We start from the raw sequence: 25,900 nt of genomic DNA, 5'->3' as shown, positions 1-25,900 counted from the left end.
CGCTGACTGTGTCCATGCACTCACATTTGACCATGATCATGTAGACATCAATGGTGCAGATAGGTGGCTGTGGAAGGCGCTCTCCTTTCTCCAGGATGGAGGAGATCTCGCTGGCAGGGATTCCATCATAGGGCTTGGATCCAAAGGTCATCAACTCCCAAACTGTGACACCTGAGGAGAAAATAAAATCAAATCTTATCAAAGAAAGTAGTTTCTTTATGAATTCATGATAGTAACAATGCATCATCTTTAATGCCTTAGCTTTTTATTACTATTTTTCAAAACTAGAAAACTACATCTCTCTGTCATGATGTGACTTGTTTGATGGTTTGAAACCTCAGTTTACTTCTATATAAAGTGGGACAATATCGGTACCTTTCTCATACAATGATGTAAGGATCAAATATAATAACAGTTGAAATGTTTTGCATAAATCCTGACAAATAACAACCAACAAAACAATAACAACTCAATGCTGTCAGGTTGGAACCAATTCATAGCTGATCTTCCAGTGGGTTTGTAGAGGATGTGAATCACATGGAGGAGAGTGCCTACCTTTTTCCCATGCAGCTGGTGGATTCAATTTGCCTGCCTTTGGGGTGGAAGTGCAACTCCTTACCTACTAGGCCACCAGAGCTCAAGCTGCTGACCCAGAGGCAGGTGGTTCAAATTCATCAGCTGCTCTGTGGGAGAAAGATGGGCAATCTCCTTCCATGTGATCTACAATCTCTGAAAACACACTGATGGGTCAGTTAGGAGTCAGTCCTGACTTGATAGAGGCACTAAACCACTGAACAAAAGTGTGTTCATTCCTTCAACAGATACACAGCAGGGTGGTGGGTACACTGAACACAGGCAAACTGGAGTACTGGGGGTGAAAAGAGAATGGAGCCCCAGGAAAGAGGCAAGATGGGAGGAGCCAGGTCATTCATGTGCTTATTCATGTTAGGGTTACTGATTTTACTTAGAACACAGTAGAAAGAGAGAAAAGGAAATGAAGCATAAAAGTGAAAATCTAGTATAGTTAAACAAAGTGTTTGGACTGCTGTCTGTAGAGAAAAGAGGAGAGGGGTGAAGCCAGGAAGAAAAAGGACCACTGAAAAGGCTACTGCTGTGGTGTCTCTGAGGAGATGGTGGTTGGGACTGATCAGTGGTGATGGAGACCAGATGCAGGAGTGGCAAAAAGCAAGATTTTCCTCTAACAAGGCACTAGCATAGCTTGATTTCCTCATTTGGTTATTAACTGCAGGCAGCTGCCATGGATAAAAATATTGAAAAAGATAACTTTTCCACTTATCACAATAAACTGCAAAATTAGAGTTTGATATTTGAACAAAAGAAAGATGTAAAAGTCATTGAAATAAGAACAGTAATTTGGAATACCAGACAAATAGTAAAAAAAAAACCAACCCAAAACCCACCACGTAAATAACTGGCTCCCAAATGAGTGTGGTTTTGTGATGATGATGAAATTGCTTTCTGAAACCAAAGAGCATACCCTAGGGGTGCACATGTTGGACAGGCTGGCTGTTCCCTGGAAGGCGGAAGACCTGCCTCTGCCCAGAGGCAGCTCAGAAGGAAGGCCTGTGCATCCACATCTGAAAGATCAGCCACTGGAAATCCTATGAACACAGCTCTACTCTGCATGCAAGGGCTTCCTGCCAGTCAGGTTGTCTCTATGGGAATTTTCTTTTCTTTTTCATACACATTTACATAAGGTGGGGTAACTCGCTGCTTAGCTACCATTCCCTGAGATGACTGAGGTAAAGTCAGCTGACTATCCATAAACTGCAACAGATGAGTTATGTTCCAGGCTTACAACTGATTGTTGGGTGAAATTTGAGAACCAAGCATGGTAATATCATAGTAATGGAAATTTACTGATGATTTTTTTTTTTAAAGGTGAGAATCTTGTAGGCATTAGAACTCATCTGCCCAAAGACAAAAGTGAGGTATGAACAAAAGCTCAAGACAGGCTTGAAGAAGAGTGAGTTCTATTAGCAGAACTGGTTTACTGATAATAGAATAAAAGACGTAAAACTGATTTACTGCTAATCTTAGTAATTGCTCTCCTTTTTATAGACACCACCAAGAAATTTAATTACTGGAAGCTGATATGGTGGACTTAAAATTATTTACTTACCAGGACAGGCTTTATGTTTTGATCATGGAAAACTATTAAAGATATGAAAAATATGGGTTTTGATGCTTCTGATGGAACAAGTTTTAAGCAAAGGAACGAGAAATTCATATTTAGAGATGTGCAGGTTTTGTGACAATGTCTATTGTACAGCTTCCACCAAAAAGAGTTTCAGGAATGTCTATGGAATGGAAAAAGTAATCTTAAGGATCCCTGACACCCTGACAGCACTGTGGCATCAGGCTAGTGACCTACTAGTTGCTCCTAAGCAGTGAGAAAATTAGTTCCTTAAAAGTTTACATACTTTTTGCTCTTTATGAGTCATAATGAGTCAGGATCAGTGATTTTCAATAAACACACTGATAAAAAAATAGAATTTCAATCAAAAGAAGAGTTCCTGGTAAGCCAGAGCACAGGCTGCCACTGTGAGCATTATGCAGCAGAAAAATACATCTCCATCCAAGAGTCCTCAGTAGAAGGGAAGCAACAGCTATCTCCTTAAGCATATCCACAAAACATAATTTTTTGTCAAGCCAGTAACACTAATATACAACAGCAGTGAGTAACAAGTAATAGCCATATGCTGCATAGAACAGCAGCCTAAATAATACAATTCTAGAAACACTTCTCTATGAAACCTCATTTCTCACTTTCCTTTGATTTATTTCATTGTTATGGCAAAAGGCAAAATTTTGTTTGATTTCAAAGGTTTCTCGTTCACCTTCCCTCTCCCTTTCCTCTTTCTTTCAGACAAGCTCATCAACATCTCATTACTAGAGGGTTAGACTTAATTTTCTTTGTTATTTATTTCTTAGTGTAATAGTCAGCAATTGCATTATTACTATCAGCCATTATCTGGAGAAAAAAATTCTGGGGGTAGAGAGAATAGTGCAACAATGAATGAATGGAAACCCAAAATCTCTGTAAATGTTTATGAAAATTAATAAAATATAATTATAGAAAAAAAATTCCGGGATGACAAAGCATATAATGTAAATGAACAAATAAGAAACCCAGCTCAACCTCAGCACAAACTCAACAGCAGCAAGATCCTGACTCACCATAGCTCCAGACGTCACTTTGATGGGTATAAATTCGGTGTAAAATTGATTCCAGAGCCATCCATTTAATAGGAACCTTGTGGTAATGAGAGATAAAATGTTAAGACAACTGTTATCTGCCCTCTGTAGAAAAGAATTAAATCATACTGGTACTAATTTCCATACTTTTTTTGGTACTAATTTCAGGTGACTAATGTGGCAGAGCAGTCAGTCCTCTTCCTCTGGGCTCCCTTCCCAGCTTGAAGAACAGGTTTAAAGGGAGACAGATCTGGGCTGCTCTGTCTGCTCCCAGTGGGCTCCATGACCATGACAGTAGGGACACCTGACACTCTGGGTCATCCAGCCGAGCTGAGCACAGTTGCTGGTGACTCAGGGCCTGGTCTTTGCTGTGGTCCAATTACTTAGCACATGCATTACACTGTCTATGGCCACAGAGTGCATAGTTGCTTGGGCCACACACACAGAGCAAAGGGTGATATGAGAGAACCTCAAAAGTCTAAATGGAGACTTCATCTCTCTATCCAAAGTAGCCCTCCAGTAAGGCAGTGAGAAGGGAGCTATCACAGCAGTGCAAGTCCCCAGCATGAGTTACAAAGAACCAGGGAGCTTTTCAAAACAACACAAGGAGCGTTCCTGTTTATATTTCTTTTTAGATTGTAATTGGAGTTTATAAAGAACTTAGATTTCCATTCATACATTGTTATACATTTTCCTCCCATCTCCCCTCCCCCCTCAGTTAGTTTTTTCTTTGGGAAAAAAAAGTTCTTCCATTTTAATGAAGTACCCTCCCACCTGAACCAGACCACTTTACTACTGAACTCTTATCATGGCAATAATACCTAATCATATATTCATTTTATACTTTCTCTCCCTTGTCTGTTTCAATGCCATGTACAATATTTATCTCTTCTTAGTTTCCCCCATCCCCCATATTAGTCCTGTTCCATAACAGTGTCATTATGCAGTATTTGTCTTTTTGTGACTGAAATATTTCACTCAGCACAATGTCCTCCATCGTCATCCATTTTGTATAATATTTAATGTGTTCTTTGTCTTTTTCAGTGCTGTGAAATACTCCACTGTGTGAATATACCATGGCTTCTCTATCCATTTGTTTGTTGATGGGCACTTGGGTTGTTTCCAACTCTTTGTTATTGGGAACAAAGCCAAAATAAACATGGGTGTGTATATATCTGCTTGGGTGGCAGTTCTGGTTTCTTTATGGTATATTTCCAGTAGTGGAATTGCTGGGTCATTGGTATTTCCATTTCAAACTTTTTGAGAAAGTGCCATACTGCCTTCCATAGTGGTTGTACCATTTTACACTCCCACCAACATTGAATAGGGGTTCCAGAATTGCTGTTCTTACTGGAGTGAGAACGTATCTCATAGCTGTTTTGATTTGCATCTCTTTTAGAGCTGGGGATTTTGAGTATTTATTCATGTGTTTTTTTACCATCTGAATGTCTTCTTTGATGAAGTGTCTGTTCATATCCTGTGCCCATTTTGTAACTGGGTTGTTTATCTTGTTATGGTGTTTGAGTATTTTATAAATTCTAGCTATAAGCCCCTTATCTGACATGTCATTACCAAATATATCTTCCCAGTCTGTTGACTTCCCATTTTACCCTGTTGAAGAAGTTTTTGGATATGCATAGGGATTTTATTCTTAGAAAGTCCCATTCATCTATTTTATCCTCCCCTAGTTGTAGGTTTTTCAGGATGCTTTAAAGACTGTTCATGTTGTGGATTAGTGCTCCAGGGTTCTTTGAAGCTTTTCTTTAATGAAGTTTATAGTCCTTGGTTTTATTCCTACGGCCTTGATCCACTTTGAGTTGGTTTTTGTGTATGGTGTGAGGTGTGAGTCTTGTTTGAGTTTTCTGAAGATGGTTTTCCAATTTTGCCAAGACCATTTGTTAAAAAGGGTGTCATTTCCCCACTTAACTGATTTCATCTACTTGGCAAAAATCAGTTAACCATAGGTAGATGGTTTGCTTTCTGGGTTCTCCATTCTATTACACTGATCAATGTGTCTGTCATTTTACCAGTACCACACTGTCTTGACCACCACAACAGTGTAGTAGGATTTGAAATCAGGGAGTGAGACGCCTCCTACCTTGTTTCTGTTTTTAAGGAGAGCTTTGATTATTTGTGGTCCCCTTCCCTTCCAAATAAAATTGGAGATTGTCTTTTGCATCTCGTTGAAGAATGGAATTGGTATTTGTACTGGGATTGCATTGAATGTGTAGATTGCTTTTGGTAGGGGTTGTTTCTTAAATGGTCTCAGCAGCAGTGAGCCCCTAAATCAGGACATTTCCCAAGGGTGCTTCTGAAGAGAACTTGTTTCCTGGACTGGAGACTGAAACCTATCCATTGATAACTATCACCTGGAGACGAAGCTGGACTACTTTTGCCTCTGCACCTGGACAGAAACCTCTTTTGTCCCTCTGTAGGAGACTTTGCTCCCAAAGTATCTCCCCTTCTGTATCTGGAGACTCCAGCCCGACCAGATCGTGATGACTGCTGTGGTGGTTTCATCCAGAATGTTCTGAGAATGTGCTATGTCTGTATGGTGGACACATGGAGCCAGCCATCTCCTTACCTTGCCTCCTTCGGCATGATACTCCTTCTCCTCAGCACCGAGCAGCTTGGCCAGCCCGAAATCTGTGATCTTCACATGCTGTGGAGTCTTTACCAGAACATTCCTGGCAGCCAGGTCACGGTGCACCAGGCGGCGGTCTTCCAGGTAGTTCATGCCCTGAAACCCAAGGCAGATAGTGAGGCACAGTCAGGAGAGCAGAGCCTCGACACTCAAAAATATACCTCGTGGACAGCAGCTAGACCAGGATGTAAATCATGCTGGCTCAAGAGCACCTCAAGGACAGGACTAGGACTGAGTCCCTGCAGCCCTTCCTCTAACAAACACAGCAACTTGTGCAACAGTAAATGTTACTGATAACATTTAGCATCTGCATTCACGAATCGTTGTTGTTGTGTTATCATCAAGTCTGGACTGACCCAACGGTGACCCTACAGTGGATTTTCAGAGGCAGTAAACCATGCACGAATAAGATAAATATATGCAGGTCTATCTAGCTTGTTGTTGTTTAATGCTGTCAAGTCGTAGATGACTCATAGTGACCCTATGAACAAACAGCCTGAGCACTGTTCGTACGTAGAGTTTCTGGAGGCAAGCCATTTTGGAAGTGGATGCCGCTCCTGCTAGCTTAGGATTCATTAATTTCCTTCATATTCAAGTTAAAAGCACAACAGTACCAATTAGGAAGGACCAGCAACAAGGCAGGAGCTCTGAGTCTGAGGCTGGCCCTCAAACTGCTCCTGTGCCATGTCTGGCTATCAGACTCAAGGTTATTAAGCCATGTTCCTTTGGACTATCTTATACAATTCACAGTGAGGAAAGATTTTCATACTCAACATGGTTTCATAAGATGTATCCCCTACTTCCTCCCTGGGTGCCTTCACAATTCTCCTGTAACTTGAATCTCTAGTAGAATAACATAATGCCAGCACAGTGAAACACTGCATTTAAACCACAGCCCTTGCCCACAGTTTTTTCTAGTCACCTTGTCTTTCTCACTCTCCTCCCTCCAGGTAGACTGGCCACTTCTGGATTCATCTTCAAACCTGTCTAGCTGAGCTAAGCTCCCTTGGACTTTCCTAAGTGCCAGTCTGTTAAGATGCACTTAGCAGCCCAAGCCTTTCTGTGAGGAGACTGGCAGGCTGAAAAGAGTAGGCTGGTTGGTAAGGGCCCTAAGTATAGAAATCAGACATTATCCAACTCTCTTCTACTTGTTCATATGGCACCTTCAGGTAATTTTGTGGTGCCTCACACAATGCCTCTTCTGGTTATTTGGCTAGTACCCAAATCCCAAAATCAATATCTCCACAATCAATACTCTTGGCATCAGCAGTCAAGAAAACAAAAGACAAATTACATTGGGAAAGTCTAGTTAGGGTTCTTTCTAAAGTACTGAAAAGCAACAATGTCAGTCTGGAGACTAAAGTGTGCCTAATCCAGGCCAAGGACCTCACAATTACTTGCTATGCATCTGAGAGCTTGACAGTAACTAAGGATGATATCTTTGAGTTTTGGTGCTGAAGAGAGTGTTGAAAATATTGTGGACTGCTAGCCGAACAAACAGGTCTGTCCTAGAAAGAGTGAAACCAGGCAGCTTCCTGGAGGCAACGATTTTAAAGCTCTACCTGACATGTTTTGGGCATGTTGCCAGGAGAGACCAGTCCTTGGAGAAGGACATCATGCTTGGAAGGGTGGAGGGATTGCACAGGAGAGGAAGATTCTGGCTGAAATGAATTGACTGAGTGACTGCAGAAATGAGAGTGGGTCTAGCAGAGACAATGGGATTGGCTCAAGATAGGGCAGGGTTCAGAGCTAATGCACACAGAATTGCTATGAGTCACAGGTGACTTAATGGCACATAAGAACAACGAGGACTCCAAGGGGCCACACTGCTCCATGACTTTGTAGTCTCCACACAAAGTATGAAACAGTCAAGGGTGACTCAACATACCATATAGAAATGAATGAATATCACTAACTTAGCTTAGCAGCACTTCTGTGAAAAATCTTGGAATTTTCTAGAAGCAGCAAAGGAAAAGAAAAAGAATATACAGTCCTTGTACCAAAAAGAATTGGTCTATAAGTTGAAGATGACATTGATAAGTATGGGAGTTCCAAAGCACTCAATTGAGCTCATGTGTAACCTATACCCAGGCCAGGAGTCTGCTGTGTGAACAGCAAGGGAACACTGCATGGTTTAAGATTAAGTAGGGTGTATGTTAGGGTTGTATTTTCTCTCTATACCTATTTTATCTGTATGCTGAGCAAATTATTTAAGAAGTTGGACTCTATGAAGAGGAATGTGGCATCAAGATTGGAGGGAGACTCAGTGATAACCTGCATTATGCAGATGACTAAGCCTTGCTTGCTGAAATTGAGGAGGACTTGAAGTGTTTGTTGCAGAAGATCAAGTACTGCAGTCTTCAGTATGAACTGGATCTCAATGTAAAAAAAAAAATTCTTACCAATGGACCGATAGGCAACATCATGATAGATGGAGAAGAGATTTAAACTGTCAACAACTCCATCTTGCTTGAATCCACAATTTACACATTTTAGCAGTCAGGAAATAAGAAGATGTATTGCACTGGGAAAATCTGTAGTTAGGAACCTCTCCAAATTATTGAGGAATAATGATGTCAGTTTGAGGACTAAGGTGCATCTAATTCAGGCCACAGTCTTTCTGATCACTTGCTTTGCATCTGAAAGCTGGACAGTGAATAAGATGAAGAACTGATGCCTTTGAGCTGTGGTGTTGGAGAAGAGCACTGAACATCTCATGGATAGCTAAAAGAACCAGCACATACATCTTGGAGAAGGTGCAGCTAGAGTGCCTTTTTGGAGGCAAGAATCAAGAGGCTTCACCTCACATACTTTGGGCATGTTGCTAGGAGGGCGGCTATTCCTTGGAGAAGGGCATGATGCTAGGAATGGTGAAGGATTGGTGAAGGAGAGGAAGAACCTTGAACAAGTGGACTGATGGGTGACTACTGCAATGGGCTCTTGTGTGTCAAAAAGGGTGAGGATGGCACAGGATAGAACAGGGTTCAAATCTTTTGTTCATAGGGTCACTATGAGTCGTACTTGACTTGACAGCATTGAATAACAACAACAATGATACTGAAAAATTTCAGGAAGTATATATGATCAATACTTAATGATTATGAAGGAAGAAGTTCAAACTGCACTGAGGGTATTGGCAAAAAATAAGCCCTGAGGAATTGATGGGATACTAATTTACATGTTTCAACTAACAGATGTAGCCCTGGACATGTTTACCAGTCTATGCCTGGAGGTTTGGAGGACAGCTGTCTAAAGTTGATCTAATAGTATGTGGAAATTGTCAAATCTTTTCATTAATATCATATACAAGCAAAATTATTCCTGAAGATCATCCAAAAATGGTCAGAACAGTCAGTATATTGACAGAGAACAGCCAGAAGTTCAAGCTTCATTTAGATATTTCCAGAAGAGGCTATGGGACCAAGGAAATCACTGTTGATGTCAAATGGATCCTGGCTAAAACCGAAAGAGTGTCTAATCATGTTTTATTGATGCAAAGGCATCTGATTATGTGAATGGCAACAAATTATGACTAACATTGAGAAAGAAGGGAATCCTAGAATACTTAATTATGCTCATACTAAACCTATATCTAGACAAAGAAGCTGTTGTCTGAATGAAGCAAAGGAACACTGCATGATTTAAAATCAGGAAAGGTGTCAGCACACACCTTCTTCATACCTATTCAATTTGTATTCTGAGTAAATCATTTGAGAAGCTGGCCTCTATGAAGACAACTGTGACATCAGGATTGGAAAAAGTCTCAGTACGCAGGTGACAGGACCTTACTTGCTGAAAGTTAGGAGACCTCAGAGCACTTGCTGTAGAAGAACAAAAGCTACAACCTTCACTGTGGGTTACTATCAAGAGGATAACAATCTTCACCGCCAGACCAGGAGGCAACATCATGATAAATGGAGAAAAAACTGAAATTGTAAAAAAAAAAATTAACCTTTCTTGCGTCTACAATCAACATACTTGGTACTAGCAATCAGGAGATCAGGAAACGTATTGCACTGGGAAGGTCTGCAGTCAGAGATCTCTCCAAATTACTGAGGAGCTACAATGTCAGTTTGAAGACTAAAGTGCACCTGATTAAAGTTATGGTGTTTTCAATTACAAGCTATGCATCTGAGAACTGAGCTATTAATAAGAATGGCAGAAGAAGAATAGATACCTTTGAGCTGTGATATTGGAGAAGAGTACTGAATACCCCATGGTCTGCCAAAAGAATAAACAGGTATGTTCTGGAGAAAATACACCAAGAGTGGTCCTTGGAGGTAAGGATGGTGAAGCCTCATCTCACATACTTTGAGCATGCTGTTAGGAGAGGTTATACCTTGGAAAAGGACATCATGCTTAAAAGGTGGAGAGTTGGTGAAATACAGGAAGACACTTTAAACAGATGGATTGATAACAGTGACTACAGCAATGTCAGAGATTGTGAGGATGGCACAGGATAGGACAGTGTTCAGATCTGTTTTTCACAGGAACATTAGGAGTCATACTGGACCTGCTGGAACCTAACAGCAACAACAACAACAACAACATAAAGGAATTACTCACAGATAAAGACATATTCCAAAATAGCCTTCCAAATTCTTTTTTTAATATGTTGAGTGAAATTTTTCCATTGCTTTGGGATAGCAGAGTAAATTTTAGAAATTTCTCCTTTCAGAACAAAAATCCATCATATCATGAAAGCAGAATTCATAAAGAAGCTATCAGCAGTTCGCGGAATGCTATTTTTTTCTTTAATTTTTTTTTAGTGCTATTTTTGAGGCCTTTAATGCTTATCTCTTCTTAGGAAAAACATGGTTGTTTCCCATGTCTCATATACACATGACTAAAGCCTTCTCCTTTGTCTTATCTAGAAAGTTCTTGAATAGTTGAGATAATGTCTGATTAAAATATTCTCCTTCATGTCCCATGTGCCTATGTGGCCAAAGAAGCTCATGTCTAAGCAAGAGTAAACGCACAGGCTCTTCTCTGGAACAGTAAGCACTTCCCAAGTGGGAACTACTATCTGAGGGTGCTGGGTGATGACAGGAGGGAAGAACCAGAGGCTGAGAAGACTGCAGAGCAAGGACTTAGCATTCCTAGTCACCTCAACTTGTGATCTCCCTTTTAAATCTTGTTCCTTTCATCTCCCCTTTACTTCCTGGGTCATTCACTGACTGTGTCCTCTACTCTGGTATTTCTGTCACTTTAAAAAAGAAGAAACAACTCAAAGCCATTGCCCTTGAATTAAAACTGACTCATAGCTGACACTCTAAAAAGAAGATCTTTATTATATATGGTGACCTCTTATCTATTAAAAAGGGATCCAACTGTGCTTGGTTTCTTGCTAAACTTAGCATCTGCATTCCAAGCTTCAGCAATTAACTGTCTTCTGTCTCTGTGTCTCTCTCCTCCCCTGGCTTTCCCACTTTCATTCCGGCCTTATCATGCATTTCCTGAAGACTCTGCATTAGGCACTATGGAGCTGTTTAACACAAATGCCCTGGTAAATAGTACCCATGTCCCTCGACAAAGGAGACCATCTCTTCCACCCTTATTTAAAATAGATGTTTTCTAAAATTTCATTATTCCCACAAGGGAATACAGAGGGTCTTTCCAGCTTAATTTAACAACCATTACTAATGTCCACAAGTCTTGAAATTGCTCAGTGCCTAAAAGAGAACTTGGCAGACAGAAAGCAATTTTGCAAGTTTGATGAATGAAGGGATGACTGAGTGAATGAATGAGTGACAATGCTTACTCTCTGAGCATAGACTGAGCCAGACATTTTAAATGCATTCACAAAGAGATCTATTTGGCTCCTGCAACCCTCACATTTGTATCAGAGCCCTGATGAGGTGACTAGGCGACCCAAGTTCTCTATCTCCCCAGGATCAACATGTGTATCATATCTGCTGACCAGCCTGCTGAGGCTTCTAAGAGTCACTTGCCAACTGAATCAGGATATGAGGACTGAAAAGAAAAAAAAAAAAGAAAGAAAAAAAAAAAGGTCCAGCACCTTGGCTCTATTCCATTAAGTTGTTTGCTTTCATAAATTCATAATTGACACTCCAGTCGGTTTTCAGAAGCTGAAATCATTCCTGAACTATGAAGGAGACGGTGGATTTGAACTATGTGCTTTTGGGGTTGCAGCACAACTTCTTACCAGTAGCCCATCAGAGTTCACTATGTGCTGAGTATGAATCTAACATATCTAATTAAGCTCTTCCTCCAAACCACTATCACATCCTCTCAAGTCCAAGTTCATAAAGAACCAATGTGGTTTTAACAGCCAGAGCAGCTTTCCCAGGACCATATCAGTCTTGGAAAGAGGAGGTAAGGGTGGCTCGCATTCTGGAGCTCACAGCTAGTGACCCAGGAGCTTGAGCATATTTCGGGTCCATTTGATCTTAGATAAAACTTGATGATTCATTTGTCTCTGCCCCACATGGTCTTGAGGCAGTTGTCAGTGTCCTGAACAGTTATATTTTAACCAGTCATCAAAGATAAAAGCCATAACATTACTTATGAACAGAATCAAAACAGAGACGCCACAGGAAGTAATACAAGAATATGTCTACTCTCAGTGGGGCCGCTTAGGGAGAGAAATGAAATCAGAGTTCATTTCCTGAGCTCCTAGAAATCTCACTGTAATTTAACTTAGTACACAGGCAGTCCCCTGATAATGCATATATGATTAACAGACAACTTGCACTTGTCCTTTTTGTTATATAAATTTGTCTTCACTTTGAAATGACTGAAATAAAAACTTGAATTAAAGACAAAATCTTCATCACAATTGCCTTCATCAGCTGCATCATGCAGCTTTTAGCTCACTGGACAGGGTTGGAATATTTTTTTTCCCCTCACTAAAAGGCTAAAAAAAATAACAACAAAACACCAAAACCAAAAAACCTCAAACTGTATGCACTTCTTTGAACTTACCCACAGATTCAACTTAAAGACTTAGGCTTGAAGACTACTTAGGAACAGATGGATGACATTTCTAATCTAGGGACTATATGTACATTTGTTGTTGTTATTAATTATTACAAGACAGACCGGAGGCATCTTGAAATACTGAGGTTAAAAGGGAATTTCAAGGGCTAATCTGGACCTATATGTGCGAAAGAAGAGTATGGGATTAGGAGAAAGAATTCCAGAGTGGTGGGAATGGACCTGTAGAGTAGGTTTCTCAGAGCCTGTAGGAATTTACCATGCACGGGAAGACTTCAGGGGGACATGCTGGAACAGGATCTATTAAGATTTTACTTTATAAATCACATGTGGCAATGCCCAGGTGCATATTGACTGGTGGCTATGGAAACAGCAGGAAGTAGGAAGTACACTATGCTTCAGTGCTCAGCTACTAACTCAAGGTAGGTAGCTGGAAGTGGAGAAAACGGCAACAGCCTCCTTCCACAGAGACTTATAGCCTTGGAAACCGTCTGGGCACAGTTCTAGTCTATCCTGTAAGATTACTGAGTAGGAAGTGGGTTGACAGCCCTCAACAAAATTAAGTGGAAAAACCAGCACCAGGTTTTGGTATAGTAAACAGCAAAATTGGCCAATAAGTTCCTGCTCTTAGAAGAAGCAGAAAATTTCAGAATTAACTAATCTCAAACAAAGACAGTATGGCTCTGGAATGCTATTAGGCAAAGAAAGGTGGAGAGTGATGACAACTGTCCCAAATTCTACCCTGAACCAGCATATCAGGTGCTGGTTAAGAGAATGTCTTGGGAATAAGGCTGTGTGTGTTCAGATCATATTTCTGCTACTTATTAGCCTGAAGACTCAAAGAAGTTTAAAACTAGAAATACTTAAGTGTGTGGTATTAAAAGTCATTTCCTCCTTCTTTGCTGTCAAGGTGGAACAGTCTCACAGCTGACCCTCCAGTAAGTTTTCTGGAAGGTATAAACCACATAAGAGGAGACTTCCCTTCTTTTTCTCTTGGAACACTGGTGTTCAAATGACAAGAGAGGTATTATCGTTGGATTAGCTGCATAACTCCATATAGACTATCTTATCTAAAAGTACAGCCTTAACTCCATTTTAAAGCCTTGACAAGAGTCTGGAATTCATGCTAAATATTTAAAGTTGCCTTTCCATCATCAACTCTCTTAATCTTGATGCCCATCTGGCCATATGCCCTAAGGAAGAGTCTTTTTCATTATAGTCAAACTGCTCAAGATGTAATAGCTAGTATTCAAAGGATCTTGATGCCTCACATTATCAGCTCACCTTAATAATCATATTCAGTGCTGCTGAGTCAGAACTGACTCATAGCTGACCCTCAATGGGTCTCTGTGGCTATAAATCACAGGGGAAGAGAACGCTTATATTTTTCCTGTGGAGCTGCTGGTGTGTTTGGACTCTCAGAGGTGTGGCCTTGAGTTAGCAGTATAATTTCCTATGAACTAGGCCAGCAGAGATCCCTAATCTTTACAATGGACCCCAGAAATAGACATAACTGAGAAAGTTATTTTTTTAATAGGTTACCAGAAATGCCTGTGCTCTTACTGTCCTGGGACCATGCTTAACAAACCAAATTACATGTGTCTTAAACTGATCATGTGGAATCCTATGATATTTAGTTGTTGTGTGCTGTCTACTCAGAACTGACTCATAGCTGACCCTGTAGCAGGTTTTCAGAGGCAGCACAATATGAGAGGAGACTGCCCATCCTTCTTTTCTGGAGCAGTTGGTGGATTTGGACCTTGTGCCTTTGGGTTTGCAGCACAGCTACTTTGCACTAGGCTACGAGAGTTCCCTCACTGATGTGTTGTCACAGCCAACTTCTCACTTTCAGAGATCTTGCCATTAACATCCTTGATGATTTTTTGTAAATTATTAATTCTGTAAACTTTAGTTCCCACTCCAATAGCACAGACCACATGCATCAAACACATGCAGAGTTGTTTTTACTGTATGAATAAGGATGCTTCCTTGGTCCAGCTTTTTTAGCCTGCACAGTCTATAGTAAATTGCACTGCTAACCCAAAGACAGTGTCCAGTGGTTGGAATTTACCAGCATCACCTCAGGAGAAAAACAGACTGTTTCATCCTGGTAATGATTTATTACCCAGGAAACCCAATGAAGGGTCCCTATGAGTTGGAAACCACTTGATGTCAGCGAGCAGAATTGTTGCTTTATCAGTCTTCTGATGTGTTGTAAGCAGGAAAGAGTCTGGGTGCTGAGTTACCAATCTAAGACCACAATTAGTAATGGGAGGTAGCAGGCTGACCCTTGAAACATATCCTGACCTGGTGCAAGGAAAAGCTAGGAGAATAAGAATAAGAACTAAGACCATGGTGGTTAAAGAGTCATATCAGAACCTAATCAAGATTTTTTTTTCTATTTAAAATTTCACAGAACAAGTCAGTTTCTCCTTTCACAATAATCCCTGTTGTTGTTAGGTTTTGTGGAGTGGTGTAGAGACCATATGAACAACAGATCTGAACCCTGTCCTATCCTGTGCCATCTTTATCATTTCTGACACACTTAAGCACATTACCAGTCACTGTATTATCCATCTTGTTAAGAGTCTTCCTCTCTTTCACTGACCTTGTATCTTTCTAAGCATGATGGTCCTTTCCAAGGGCTAGCTTCTCCTAACAACATGGCCCAAGCATGTGAGAAAAAGCTTCACTATCCTTGCCTCTAAGGAGCACTCTGGTTACACGTTCTCTAAGAAGTATCTGTTTGTTCTTTTGGAAGTCCATGGTATATTTAGTATTCTTCTCCAATACTACACTCAAAAACATCAATTCTTCTTGTCATCTTTACGCATTGTTCAACTTTCAGATGTAGAGCAGGTGACTGGAAAGACCATGGCTTGAATCAGGGACACCCTAGTCTTTAAACTGACATCATTACTCTGCAGTACTTTGGAGAAGTCCTTTATAACTGACTTTCTTGAAGCAATACTCCTCCTGATCTCCTGACTGCTGATCTCCTGACTGCTGGTATCTACTTCCAACATAGCTTGCCTCTGGAAGCTCTATGAACTTGGAGAGACATAGCGTTGCTATGAGTTGTCTATCACTTGATGACTCTTAACAACAACAACAACAACAACAACAACAACAACTCATTTCTGGAGAAGTCCTTTATAGCTGACTTTCCTGAAGCAATACTCCTTCTGACCTCCTGACTGCTGGTACCAAGGGTGTTGCCTGTGGATCCAAGTAGGCCAAAATCATTGACAATTTCAATTTTTTCTCCATCTGTCATGATGTTTTCTATTGGCCCAGTGCTGAATAAACCAGCAGTATGAGCCATGATGGAATTAGATGTAGGTATGGGAGCGTGAAGGCCATGAGAATTGGTTTGGTATTGTGGATGTTGCTAATGGGGACTTTTCCACTTTGAGAAGTTAAAAGAGCTCAGCTGTTGCTGCATAGCACAGGCCATGTTTCCTATTCCACTTTTATTTTAAACAAGATTGCCTATTTATCTCCCTCAGAGCTTCTGGTAGATTCAAATTATCAGAAAGCTTCTGAGTTAGATGTAGGACTCCCTACAAAGTTACATTATGTGACAAGAAATCTTTCTTACAAAGAAAAAGTTTGGGGACATGTTAAAGCACAAACGGCTTTACTCTAAGACTTTGCCACACTCAAGGTGTCACTCTAAGGGAAAGTGTATGGTATAGAAGAAAACTCATTCAAAACCAAAGCAGCAAAGATTTTTTGTAGCATGGTATCTTATGCCATTATCATCTTATAAAACAGGTTTTGAGGAGATATGAGATTGTTTATGTATCAGGAGTTCTTAAGTGGTATGAACAGTTAATATGTTCAGCTGCTAATTATAAGGCTAGATGTTTTGGTTCACCTGTTGTTGTTGTTGTTATGTGCCATCAATTCACTTGCGACTCATAGCGACCCTATGTACAACAGCTCTAGACTATGCTCTGTCCTGTGCCAATCGCACCATCTCTGATACACCCATCCTGATTACCCCAGTCACTGAATCAATCCACCTCATAGGGGGCCTTCCCATTCTGCATTGTCCCTCCACCCTACCAAGCATGATGTCCCTCTCCAAGGACCTGTCCCTCCTTGCTACATGTCCAAAGTATGTTAGACAGAGCCTCAGAATCTTTGCCTCCAAGGAGCAGCCTGGTTTGACCCTTTCCAGGATGAATTTGTTTGTTTGTTTTCCTAGCAGCACATGGTTCCCTCAATACTGTTCTCCAGCACCACAGCTTAAAGACATCAATTCTCCTTCTATCCTCCTTGGTCATTGTCCAACTCTCTGATGCATAACAAGTGATAGCAAAGACCATGGCCTGTATTAGATGCACCTTAGTCTCCAAAGAGACACCATTGCTCTTCAGTACTTTGGAGAGGTACCTAACAGCAGACTTTCCCATGGCAATACGTCTTCTAATTTCCTGTCTACTGGTGCCGAGTGTTGACTGTGGAGCCAAGCAAACTGAAGCAGTGAAAAATCTCAATCTCTTCACCATCCATCCTGTGCTGCCAATTGGTCCAGTGATGAGAATCTTTATCTTCTTGACAATGAGCCTCAATCCATATTGGAGCCTGCAGTTCTTGACCCTCTGCAGCAAGCACTTCAGGTCCTCCTCAGTTTCAGCAAGCAAGGTTGTATCATCTGCATATCACAGACTGTTGATAGATCTTCCACCAATCTTGACCCCACATTTCTCCTAATAGAGCCCAGTCTCCTGGATAATCTGTTCTGCATACAGATTGAAAAGGTATGGAGACAGGACACATCCCCGGCATACGCCCTTCCCAATTTTGAACCATGCAGTGTTTCCTTGCTCTGTTCTGATGACTGCCTCTTGGTCGCAAGTAGAGTTTTCTCATTAGCACGATCAAGTGTTCTGGTATTCCCATTCTTCTCAGAGTCAGCCACAGTTTGTTATGATCCACACCATCAAACACCTTTGCATAGAGATAGTTAATAAACCCTGGCAGTCTATTTTCGAAAAATCCACCATTAAAAAACCTGATGGAGCAGAATTCTCATCTGACATTCCTGGGAGGTCATCATGAGCCCAGGAGTAGCTTCACAGCAACTGGTTTGTGTAGCTAGAGAAAATGAATACATTTTCTTAAGACACGAATTTATTCCCAGTAAGTAAAAACCTCCTTGTAAGTGCATTTTCATCACGAACTTAGGAAACTACACTTAGGCTTTCTGACTGGTAAGTGAGTGAGTGATGGTACCATAAGATCAGTTTCTGAAAATATTCCTTGCAAATCTTGAGCAACCAAGGTAACTTCTGTTTTTCTAGAACAGCCTGACAACATTCACAACATGTACAACATGGACAAACTAACTAGGAGTTACTGACTTACCATCTTGGCACAGGTGTGAGGAAGGGAGGTGACACCAATGAAGGCTCCAAACTAACTGCTATTCGGCATCCTCTGAGGCCTGGTGTTTGTCAACTGGGTTAGAGAAACACCTTTTGGATATGGCACTAAAGTTTCTAACCCTGCCCTCCTAGGATGTGCGCTCTGGCTCTTGCTCTCTCTCACTCTCATTGCAATTGAGTTGGAACTGACTCATAGTTGATCTTCCAGTAGATTTTTGAAAGGCTATACATTTCATAAGGGGAGACTGGTCATCCTTCTCCTGTGGAGCAGCTGGTGGATTTAAACCTGCCTTTGGTTGCCAGTGTAACTCCCTATCCACTAGATCACCAGAGCTCTGAGTCGGGTGGGGAAATCTACATAGAACTTTGTGCCATGTGCCATGCAGAGTTTGGGTTATGAAAATGGCCAGAAGAGGAACTTAGAGTCCCTTGATTATAGTGCTAGATAGAGAACATATAGCAAAAAATTTCAGCCCACTTAGTTAAGCCTGAGTTCCTATTCAATGGTACATAACAACAATGACAAACAGCTAAACTTAACTAGCCAAGAGAGATCAGAAGCAGGCAGACCTCCATGAAGTCTCTCAGATTTGTAGAGTCATCATTTCTACTCAATCTTTTCAAGTTGTGAGGGTAATGACTCCAAACTGGACCTGAATTTGTTATGGTGCATTGTCTGTTTCTTCGTGTAACTAATGCAAGCAACTTTCTGTGTGCCGATACTCTGGAGCACCTGCTGTGTTGCCCCAATTAGAATAGTATGCTCTTCCTAGAGGAGACACTACTTTTGATCATACATCCTTTCTGCAATGGTCTTCTGCCTATTTAGGAGTCTGGGACAAGCTGTGAGTGCATCACACAATCATGAGATCACCATTAATATGGGGAGGCAACATCCCATTTTCACCATAGGTGCACTGCCAATCCTATCTTCCTTTTCTACTTCTAATTTTGTTTTTTTTTTCTAGTTGATTTAAGGAAACTGGGTAGGACAGCACAAAATATATTGAGAGGCTAAATGAGCAGTTTTCTCTCCTAACAATCTGCAGCCTCAGAATCCCAAATAAAAATGAATTGGATGGCAGTGGGTGTGGTTTTAGATTTAGCTGATAGTTTTATTTATCTTTTTAACAGTTTAGTAAGGGCAATCAATAAGGTTGCATTTATAGTAACCAACTTACTAAACTTATGTTTAGAAAACTTCCCAGATAGTCTATTGCATTGTGAAGGAACATAAGACATTTATACATCAATAAATCCTACTTTGAAAAAAATGCCAGAGTCTAATTTCTGGTCAACCACTAAGTGCTTTTGGGAAGTTTCACTTAAACTTTTAAAAAGAGAATTGTTTTGCATTCAGATAAATATTTGCTAACCCAAGATCATTCTTCACTCTCAACAATAGCAGAAACTGTTATTCTCCTTTCCTTCCAGGGAAAGATAAACCATCACAATAGCAATCTGAAATCAACGGATTAAGGCTTATCTTGTGAGTAAAGAGCAAATTTATCACAGAGTTAACCATTCATAATGTGTTTTGTAATGTTGCTAAGAGCCACTGAGTTGATTCTGACTCATAGAATGAGCCCCTGCCCAGTCCTGTGCCATACTCCCAACCTCTGCTGTGGTAATCCTTGTATAAATCTATGTAATTGAAGGGCTTCTTCTCTTTCAATGACTCTCTACCTTTCTAAGTATGATATCTTTTACCACAGACTGGTCCCTCCAGATAAACCTGTATGAAGTATGGGAGACCAAGTCTCATCATCCTTACTTCTCAGGAACACTCTGATTACATTTATTCCAAATGAAGAAAAGAAAACAAAAATGAAGAATAAAGGTGCCACGTTGGCATTAATAATAGATCAAATTTCTGAAGAACAGTAAGTACAAAACTGTCTTGAAGAACCTTCAAGTACTGAGAGTTCAACCTAGAGAAAATTAGTAAATCACTCATTTCCTCTGTAGTACACACTATGATATTAAGGGTTTTTTTTGGTTGTTTTTCTCTCAAAACATTTTTTAATTGAGATTTTAATGTAAGTTTATACAGAATTTGGGTTTCCAATAGTTCATTGTTGCACATTTTCCTCCCTGCCCCCGCCCCCCTCAGATCACTCTTTACTTTGGGGAAAAAAGTTCTTTCATTGTTATACAGTCCCCTCTCCCACAGACCATTTTCATACACAGCTCTTATTCTGGACTTTTGTCATGCCAATAATACCTAATCATATATTCCTTTCATACATTTCTCTCCCCCATCTGTTTCAATGCTGTGTAGATTATTTATCCCCTCTTTTCTTAGTTTTCTCCCAGCTCCCATGGCAGTCCTATTTTATAACAGTGGCATTATGTATGGATTTTTAAAGTCATGCCATTGAAGGCTGATTCCAGAAGTCAAATAAATTTTAATTGATAATAATGTCAGTGGTCAGGTATCGTTTAATCCTAGACTGCAAAGGTAAAGGGAGGAAAAAATATTGTACTGCTAACCCAAAGCAATGCCTTTCTGGTAGTTCACATCCATCAGTAAAGCTCCATGAAAGAAAAATGGGCAACTCCTTGCTGTGCAACTGACAGTCTCCCCAAAACTGTGGGAGGGTCAGCTATGAGTTGGTTCAGTCTTGACAACAATGAGTTTGTTTTGGTTTGTTTATACTTTTTTTTTAAGTTTTGAGAAGTAATTCATAAACAACAGCAGATGCTAGAGGGGAAAAAGCTGCACTAAGATATTAAAGTGGAGGAGGGACTAGATCAACATAATGAGTATTTCATGTTAGAATTTATTTATTACTTGAACTTAGTTTAGTCAAAATGTGGAAAAGGAATGGATAAAGAGAAAAACATATTTAGTGATTAACTAATATGCTAGAATCTGTGATAGGTGCTTAGGTGCTTCCCAGAGGTTAATTTATCTAATCCTTTATGCATAGAAAGACTGGTGGCAAAAAGCCATTTTTCAATCAAAGAAAGTAGGTGCTAAAAGAAAAAGTAAATTGCTGAAGACCACTTAGCCAATGAAGGCCACAACCAAGATTTGTATCTATAGCTTTCTAGTCAATGATGCAGGACCAGTTGAAGATCAGTATAATGAGGTGTTCAATCAGAGAACAAAGAGTTTACCCAGTGACATGTGTATTTGTATTTGTTTACTGAGCTTGGTGGTGTTTTGTTTTTTTTTTCTGGAGGGTTTTTTTTGGGGGGAGGGCGGGATTGTGTGTACTGTTCAGTTGGATACAACTGGCACAAGAGGAGATTGCCCCTCCTTCTCCAGTTGAACATCTGGTGGGTTTGAACCGTGCACCTTGGGGATTGCAATGCAGCTTCTTGCTACTAGGCCACCAGAGCTCCCTGATGTGTATTTGTATTTATGTGTACTGATCTTCAGCTGGTCTTTATTCACCCCTCTTCCTCCTTTCCCTATGCTGTTTCCTTTGTATGTTCTTGCTAATAGTCACTACCATTCTCAGGAATGGAAGGACACGGAGCTATTTGACCAAAATGACTTCTCTACTTTTCAGGGCCACAGCTCCAGGGAGCTGGGCAGTCTCGGGATTTACCTTTGCAATCTGCACACACCAGTTGAGGAGGTACTGGGAGCCAATATTGTCCTTGTGTTCACGGACATAGTCCAGGAGGCAGCCAAAGGGCATGAGCTGTGTGATGAGTTGGACTGTGGAGGTCAGGCAGATGCCCAGCAGCCGGCAAACGTGAGGGTTGTCCACACTGGCCATGACGTAGGCTTCCTGCAAGAAGAAGAGGAAAAATGGCATTGGAAAGGCATCTCAGGACACCACCAAAATAGAAAACTATAGGCCAATATCTCTCATGAACATAGATGCAAAAATCCTGAATAAAATACTGGCCAATAGAATCCAACGATACATCAAAGTAATAATTAAATAATTTACCACGATCAAGTGGGATATATAGCAGATATGCAAGGATGGTTCAACAAAAGGAAAACAATTAATGTAATTCATCACATTAACAAAGCAAAGAACAAGAACCCCATGATCCTATCAATTGATACAGAAAAGGCATTTGACAAAATCCAACACTCTTTCCTGATTAAAACACTCAACAAAATAGGATTAGAGGAGAATTTCATCAGCATAGTAGAAAGTATTTATGGAAACCTGAGAGAGAACATTGTTTTCAATGGAGAGAGGTTAAAGGCATTCCCTTTAAGAACAGGAACTAGGCAAGGATGCACACTATCACCTCTCTTATTCAATATTGTATTGGAAGTCTTAGCGATAGCAATAAGACAAGAGAAGGGAATAAAAGGTATCCAAATTGGCAAAGAGGAGGTAAAATTATCTCTCTATGCAGATGATATGGTAGGATACTTAGAAAACCCAAAAGACTGAGCAAGAAAACTACTGGACACAATGGACCAATTCAGTAAAGTAGAAGAATACAAGATCAATATACAATAATCAGTTGGATTTCTTTACAGTGACAAAGAGGATGCAGAGTTGGAACTAAGAAAAACAATACCATTCACAATAGCTAATCACAAAATTAAATACTTGGGAGTCAATTTAACCAGAAGCACAAAGGATCTATTCAAAGAAAATTACAAAACATTACTACAAGAAACAAAAAGAGACCTGGAGAAGTGGAAGAATATCCCTTGTTCATGGATAGGAAGACTCAATATTATGAAAATGGCAATACTACCAAAGGCAATTTACAGGTTCAATGCAATCTCAATAAAAATACCAATCTCACTCTTCAAGGAGATGGAAAAGGCAATCTCCAGTTTCATTTGGAATGGAAAGAAGACCCAAATAAGCAAAACACTCCTTAAAAATAGAAGAAAAGTAGGAGGTATCTTACTCCCTGATTTCAAATCCTACTACATTGCCATGGTGTTTAAGACAACATGGTACTGGTACAATGACAGACACATAGATCAATGGAATAGAATTGAGAATCCAGAGATCAGCCCATCTATCTATTGTCAACCGACAAGGAGATGAAATCAGTGAAGTGGGGAAACGACAGCCTTGTTAACAAATGGTGTTGGCAAAATTGGAAAAGTATCTGCAAAGACTCAAGCCAGATCCACACCTCACTCCATATACAAAAACCAACACAAGGTGGATGATGGCCCTAGGACTAAAACCAAGGACTATAATCTTCATTAAAGTAAAGCTTGGAAGAATGCTAGAAGTTCTAATCTCCAACATAAACAGTCTTTCAAGTATCCTGAAAAACCTAGAACCAGGAGAAGATAAAATGGGTGGATGGGACCTTCTAAGAATCAAATCCCTATGCACATCCAAAAACTTCCCCAATATGGTAAAAAGGGAAGCAACAGACTGGGAAAAAGTATTTGGTAATGACATTTCAGATAAGGGACTTATATCCGTAATTTATAAACTACTTGAGCACCACAACAAGATAAAGGTAATAATCCAATTGAAAAATGGGCACAGGATATGAACAGACACTTCACCAAAGAAGATATTCAGATGGCTAACAAACACATGAAGAAATGTTAAAAATTCCTAGCTCTAAGAGAGATGCAAATGAAAATGACTATGAGATATCATCTCACCCCAGTCAGAATAGCAAAATTTAACAGAACAGCAAGCAACAAATGCTGGTAAGGTTGTGGAGAAACTGGAATCATTATTGATCATTGATGAAAGTGTAAAATGGTGCAAACACTGTGGAAGGTGGTATGGTGCTTTCTCAATTCCACTATTGGGAATATACCCCAAAGAGACCATAACTGACATCCAAGCAGATATATGTACACCCATGTTTATCGTGGCTTTGTCCACAATAGCAAGGAGGTGGAAACAACCCAAGTTCCCATCAACAAACGAATGGATAGAGAAGCTGTGGTATATTCATACAATGGAATACTATGCTGCATTGAAAAACAAGGAACTCATGCAATATTATTCAAAATGGGTGACCCTGGAAGACATTATGCAGAGTGAAGTATCTCAGTCACAAAAGGACAAATACTGCATGGTGACACTGTTGTAAAACAGGACTGACATCGGGGTTGAGGGGATACTGAGAAAGATGGGTTCAATAATGTATGCTGCACTGAAACAGATGAGGGAGAAAACTGTTTAAAAGGGATATGTGATTAGGTATTTGTGTCATGACAGGAGTCCAGAGTGAAGGCTGTGTAGTGGAGTGGACCTAGGGGGAGGGATTGTAAAACAATGAAATAATTTTTCTTTTACTTTTCGAAGAAGGTAGTGTACTGTGGGGGAGGGTTAGGAGAGGATAAAAGTACAACAATCAATGAATGGAAATCCAAAGTCTCTGTAAATTTTCACTGAAATTAAAATTAATAATAAATTAAAAAAGAAAAACGTGTGGGGGTGGGGAGGGGGAGAAAGAAAGGCATCTCCAGAGAAAGAGTCGAAGCACAGTTTCAAATTTCAAAATATGTACCTGGGGAGAACAGGTTGGTATCTAAAACACCAAGTTCAATGAACACTTTAAAAAGATCTTTTATATTTCCTCTATTTTTCATCACTCTCAAGTCAGAACTAACTAACTCATGGCTGTCCCCCCAGTCTGTTCCCTAGGCTATAAATCACACACAAAAAGAGATGGTCCATCTTTCTCCTTCAGAGCCATTGGTAGGTTAAAAATGCTAGAGATGCATCTTCTTAGGGTCCACAGCATAACTCTCTACAGACCAGGCCACCAGACTTCTCTTTTACATCTTTAATGGACAAACTCACTGCTTTTCATTTGAAACTGACTTATAACTTATCCTGCAGTGGATTTTCAGAGGCTATAAATCAGGAACATGGGAGGAGATTGCTCAACACTCCTTCCGAATAGCTGGAGAGCCCAGATTTTCACTCTCTTAGGTTCATAGTCAGTACTGGGGCTTTGGATTACTTGGTTCCCAAGATTCATTTCTGTAGACAGTATGCTGTGTTATAAGCCCTCAGCACCATACCCTTTACCTAGGCCCAACTAAGTCTGATGATGGAAAAATCACTAGGTCTGTTAGTATGACACTGACACTACCTCAGGCATGCTGACAAAGCAGGATCCTTTATGTAACACAAACCGGTGAACATAGTCCTCATTGTTACCCTTCTGTAAAAAACTCATTTTCTGGGGGGGCGGGGAGAGGGGTGCAACAATGAATGAATGGAATTCCAAAATCTCTGTAGATGTTCATTGAAATGAAAAATAAAGAAATTTTAAAAAAACAAAAAAACCCCTCATTTTCTTTGGACTGAGGAAGCAGATTTATTGAAAATCACCCACAAGAAGAAACCTTTTCTCCGTGTGGATGAAAATTAGAAAAGCCTCAACTTCACCCATAAATTCTCCTCTTTTCCCATTAAAATGTAAATGTTGGAGTCAGTATTTCAAATGTGAAAAACGTTCATCTCTTCAAGACAGAGAGAAGGTAGAGGGTGCCTTTTCACTCTCACTAAGTGACCCCTTGATTTCAGCACAGATTTTCACAAGTTAGTGTCTCTCTCTGCAGACACTAGAGAAGTGCCTGAGTGTACCAAGTATTGCTTGAGAAGATCCACCACTGGGTCAGACCCACCATCTGGCCAGGCCTGCAGGGTCCAGGGGATAGGGATAAGAGACAGTGATGGTGGTCATGAGGGTGAGAAAAAGATGGACATTATATACACACACATATACACACACACACACACACACACACACA

General features: G+C 40.3%; 1 protein-coding gene across 1 annotated transcript in view; it reads right to left on the bottom strand.

The window, feature by feature from the left end:
* Positions 1-25,900, bottom strand: part of LOC102847825 (epidermal growth factor receptor-like) — a 91,202-nt gene that overhangs the window by 5,830 nt on the left and 59,472 nt on the right. The window contains exons 19-22 of the mRNA XM_006900195.1: positions 21,777-21,962; positions 5,804-5,959; positions 3,202-3,277; positions 25-171 (exon numbers count right to left, since the gene is read on the bottom strand). Coding sequence (XP_006900257.1) covers positions 25-171; positions 3,202-3,277; positions 5,804-5,959; positions 21,777-21,962 — 565 coding nt within the window. The remainder of the gene's footprint in view (positions 1-24; positions 172-3,201; positions 3,278-5,803; positions 5,960-21,776; positions 21,963-25,900) is intronic.

The sequence above is a fragment of the Elephantulus edwardii genome, unplaced genomic scaffold (genome assembly GCF_000299155.1).
Source record: "Elephantulus edwardii isolate Elephantulus edwardi_28Jun2011 unplaced genomic scaffold, EleEdw1.0 scaffold00276, whole genome shotgun sequence".
Lineage (NCBI taxonomy): Eukaryota > Metazoa > Chordata > Mammalia > Macroscelidea > Macroscelididae > Elephantulus > Elephantulus edwardii.
The sequence above is the reverse complement of the archived record's forward strand: the minus strand, read 5'-3'. Positions and strand labels throughout refer to the sequence as shown.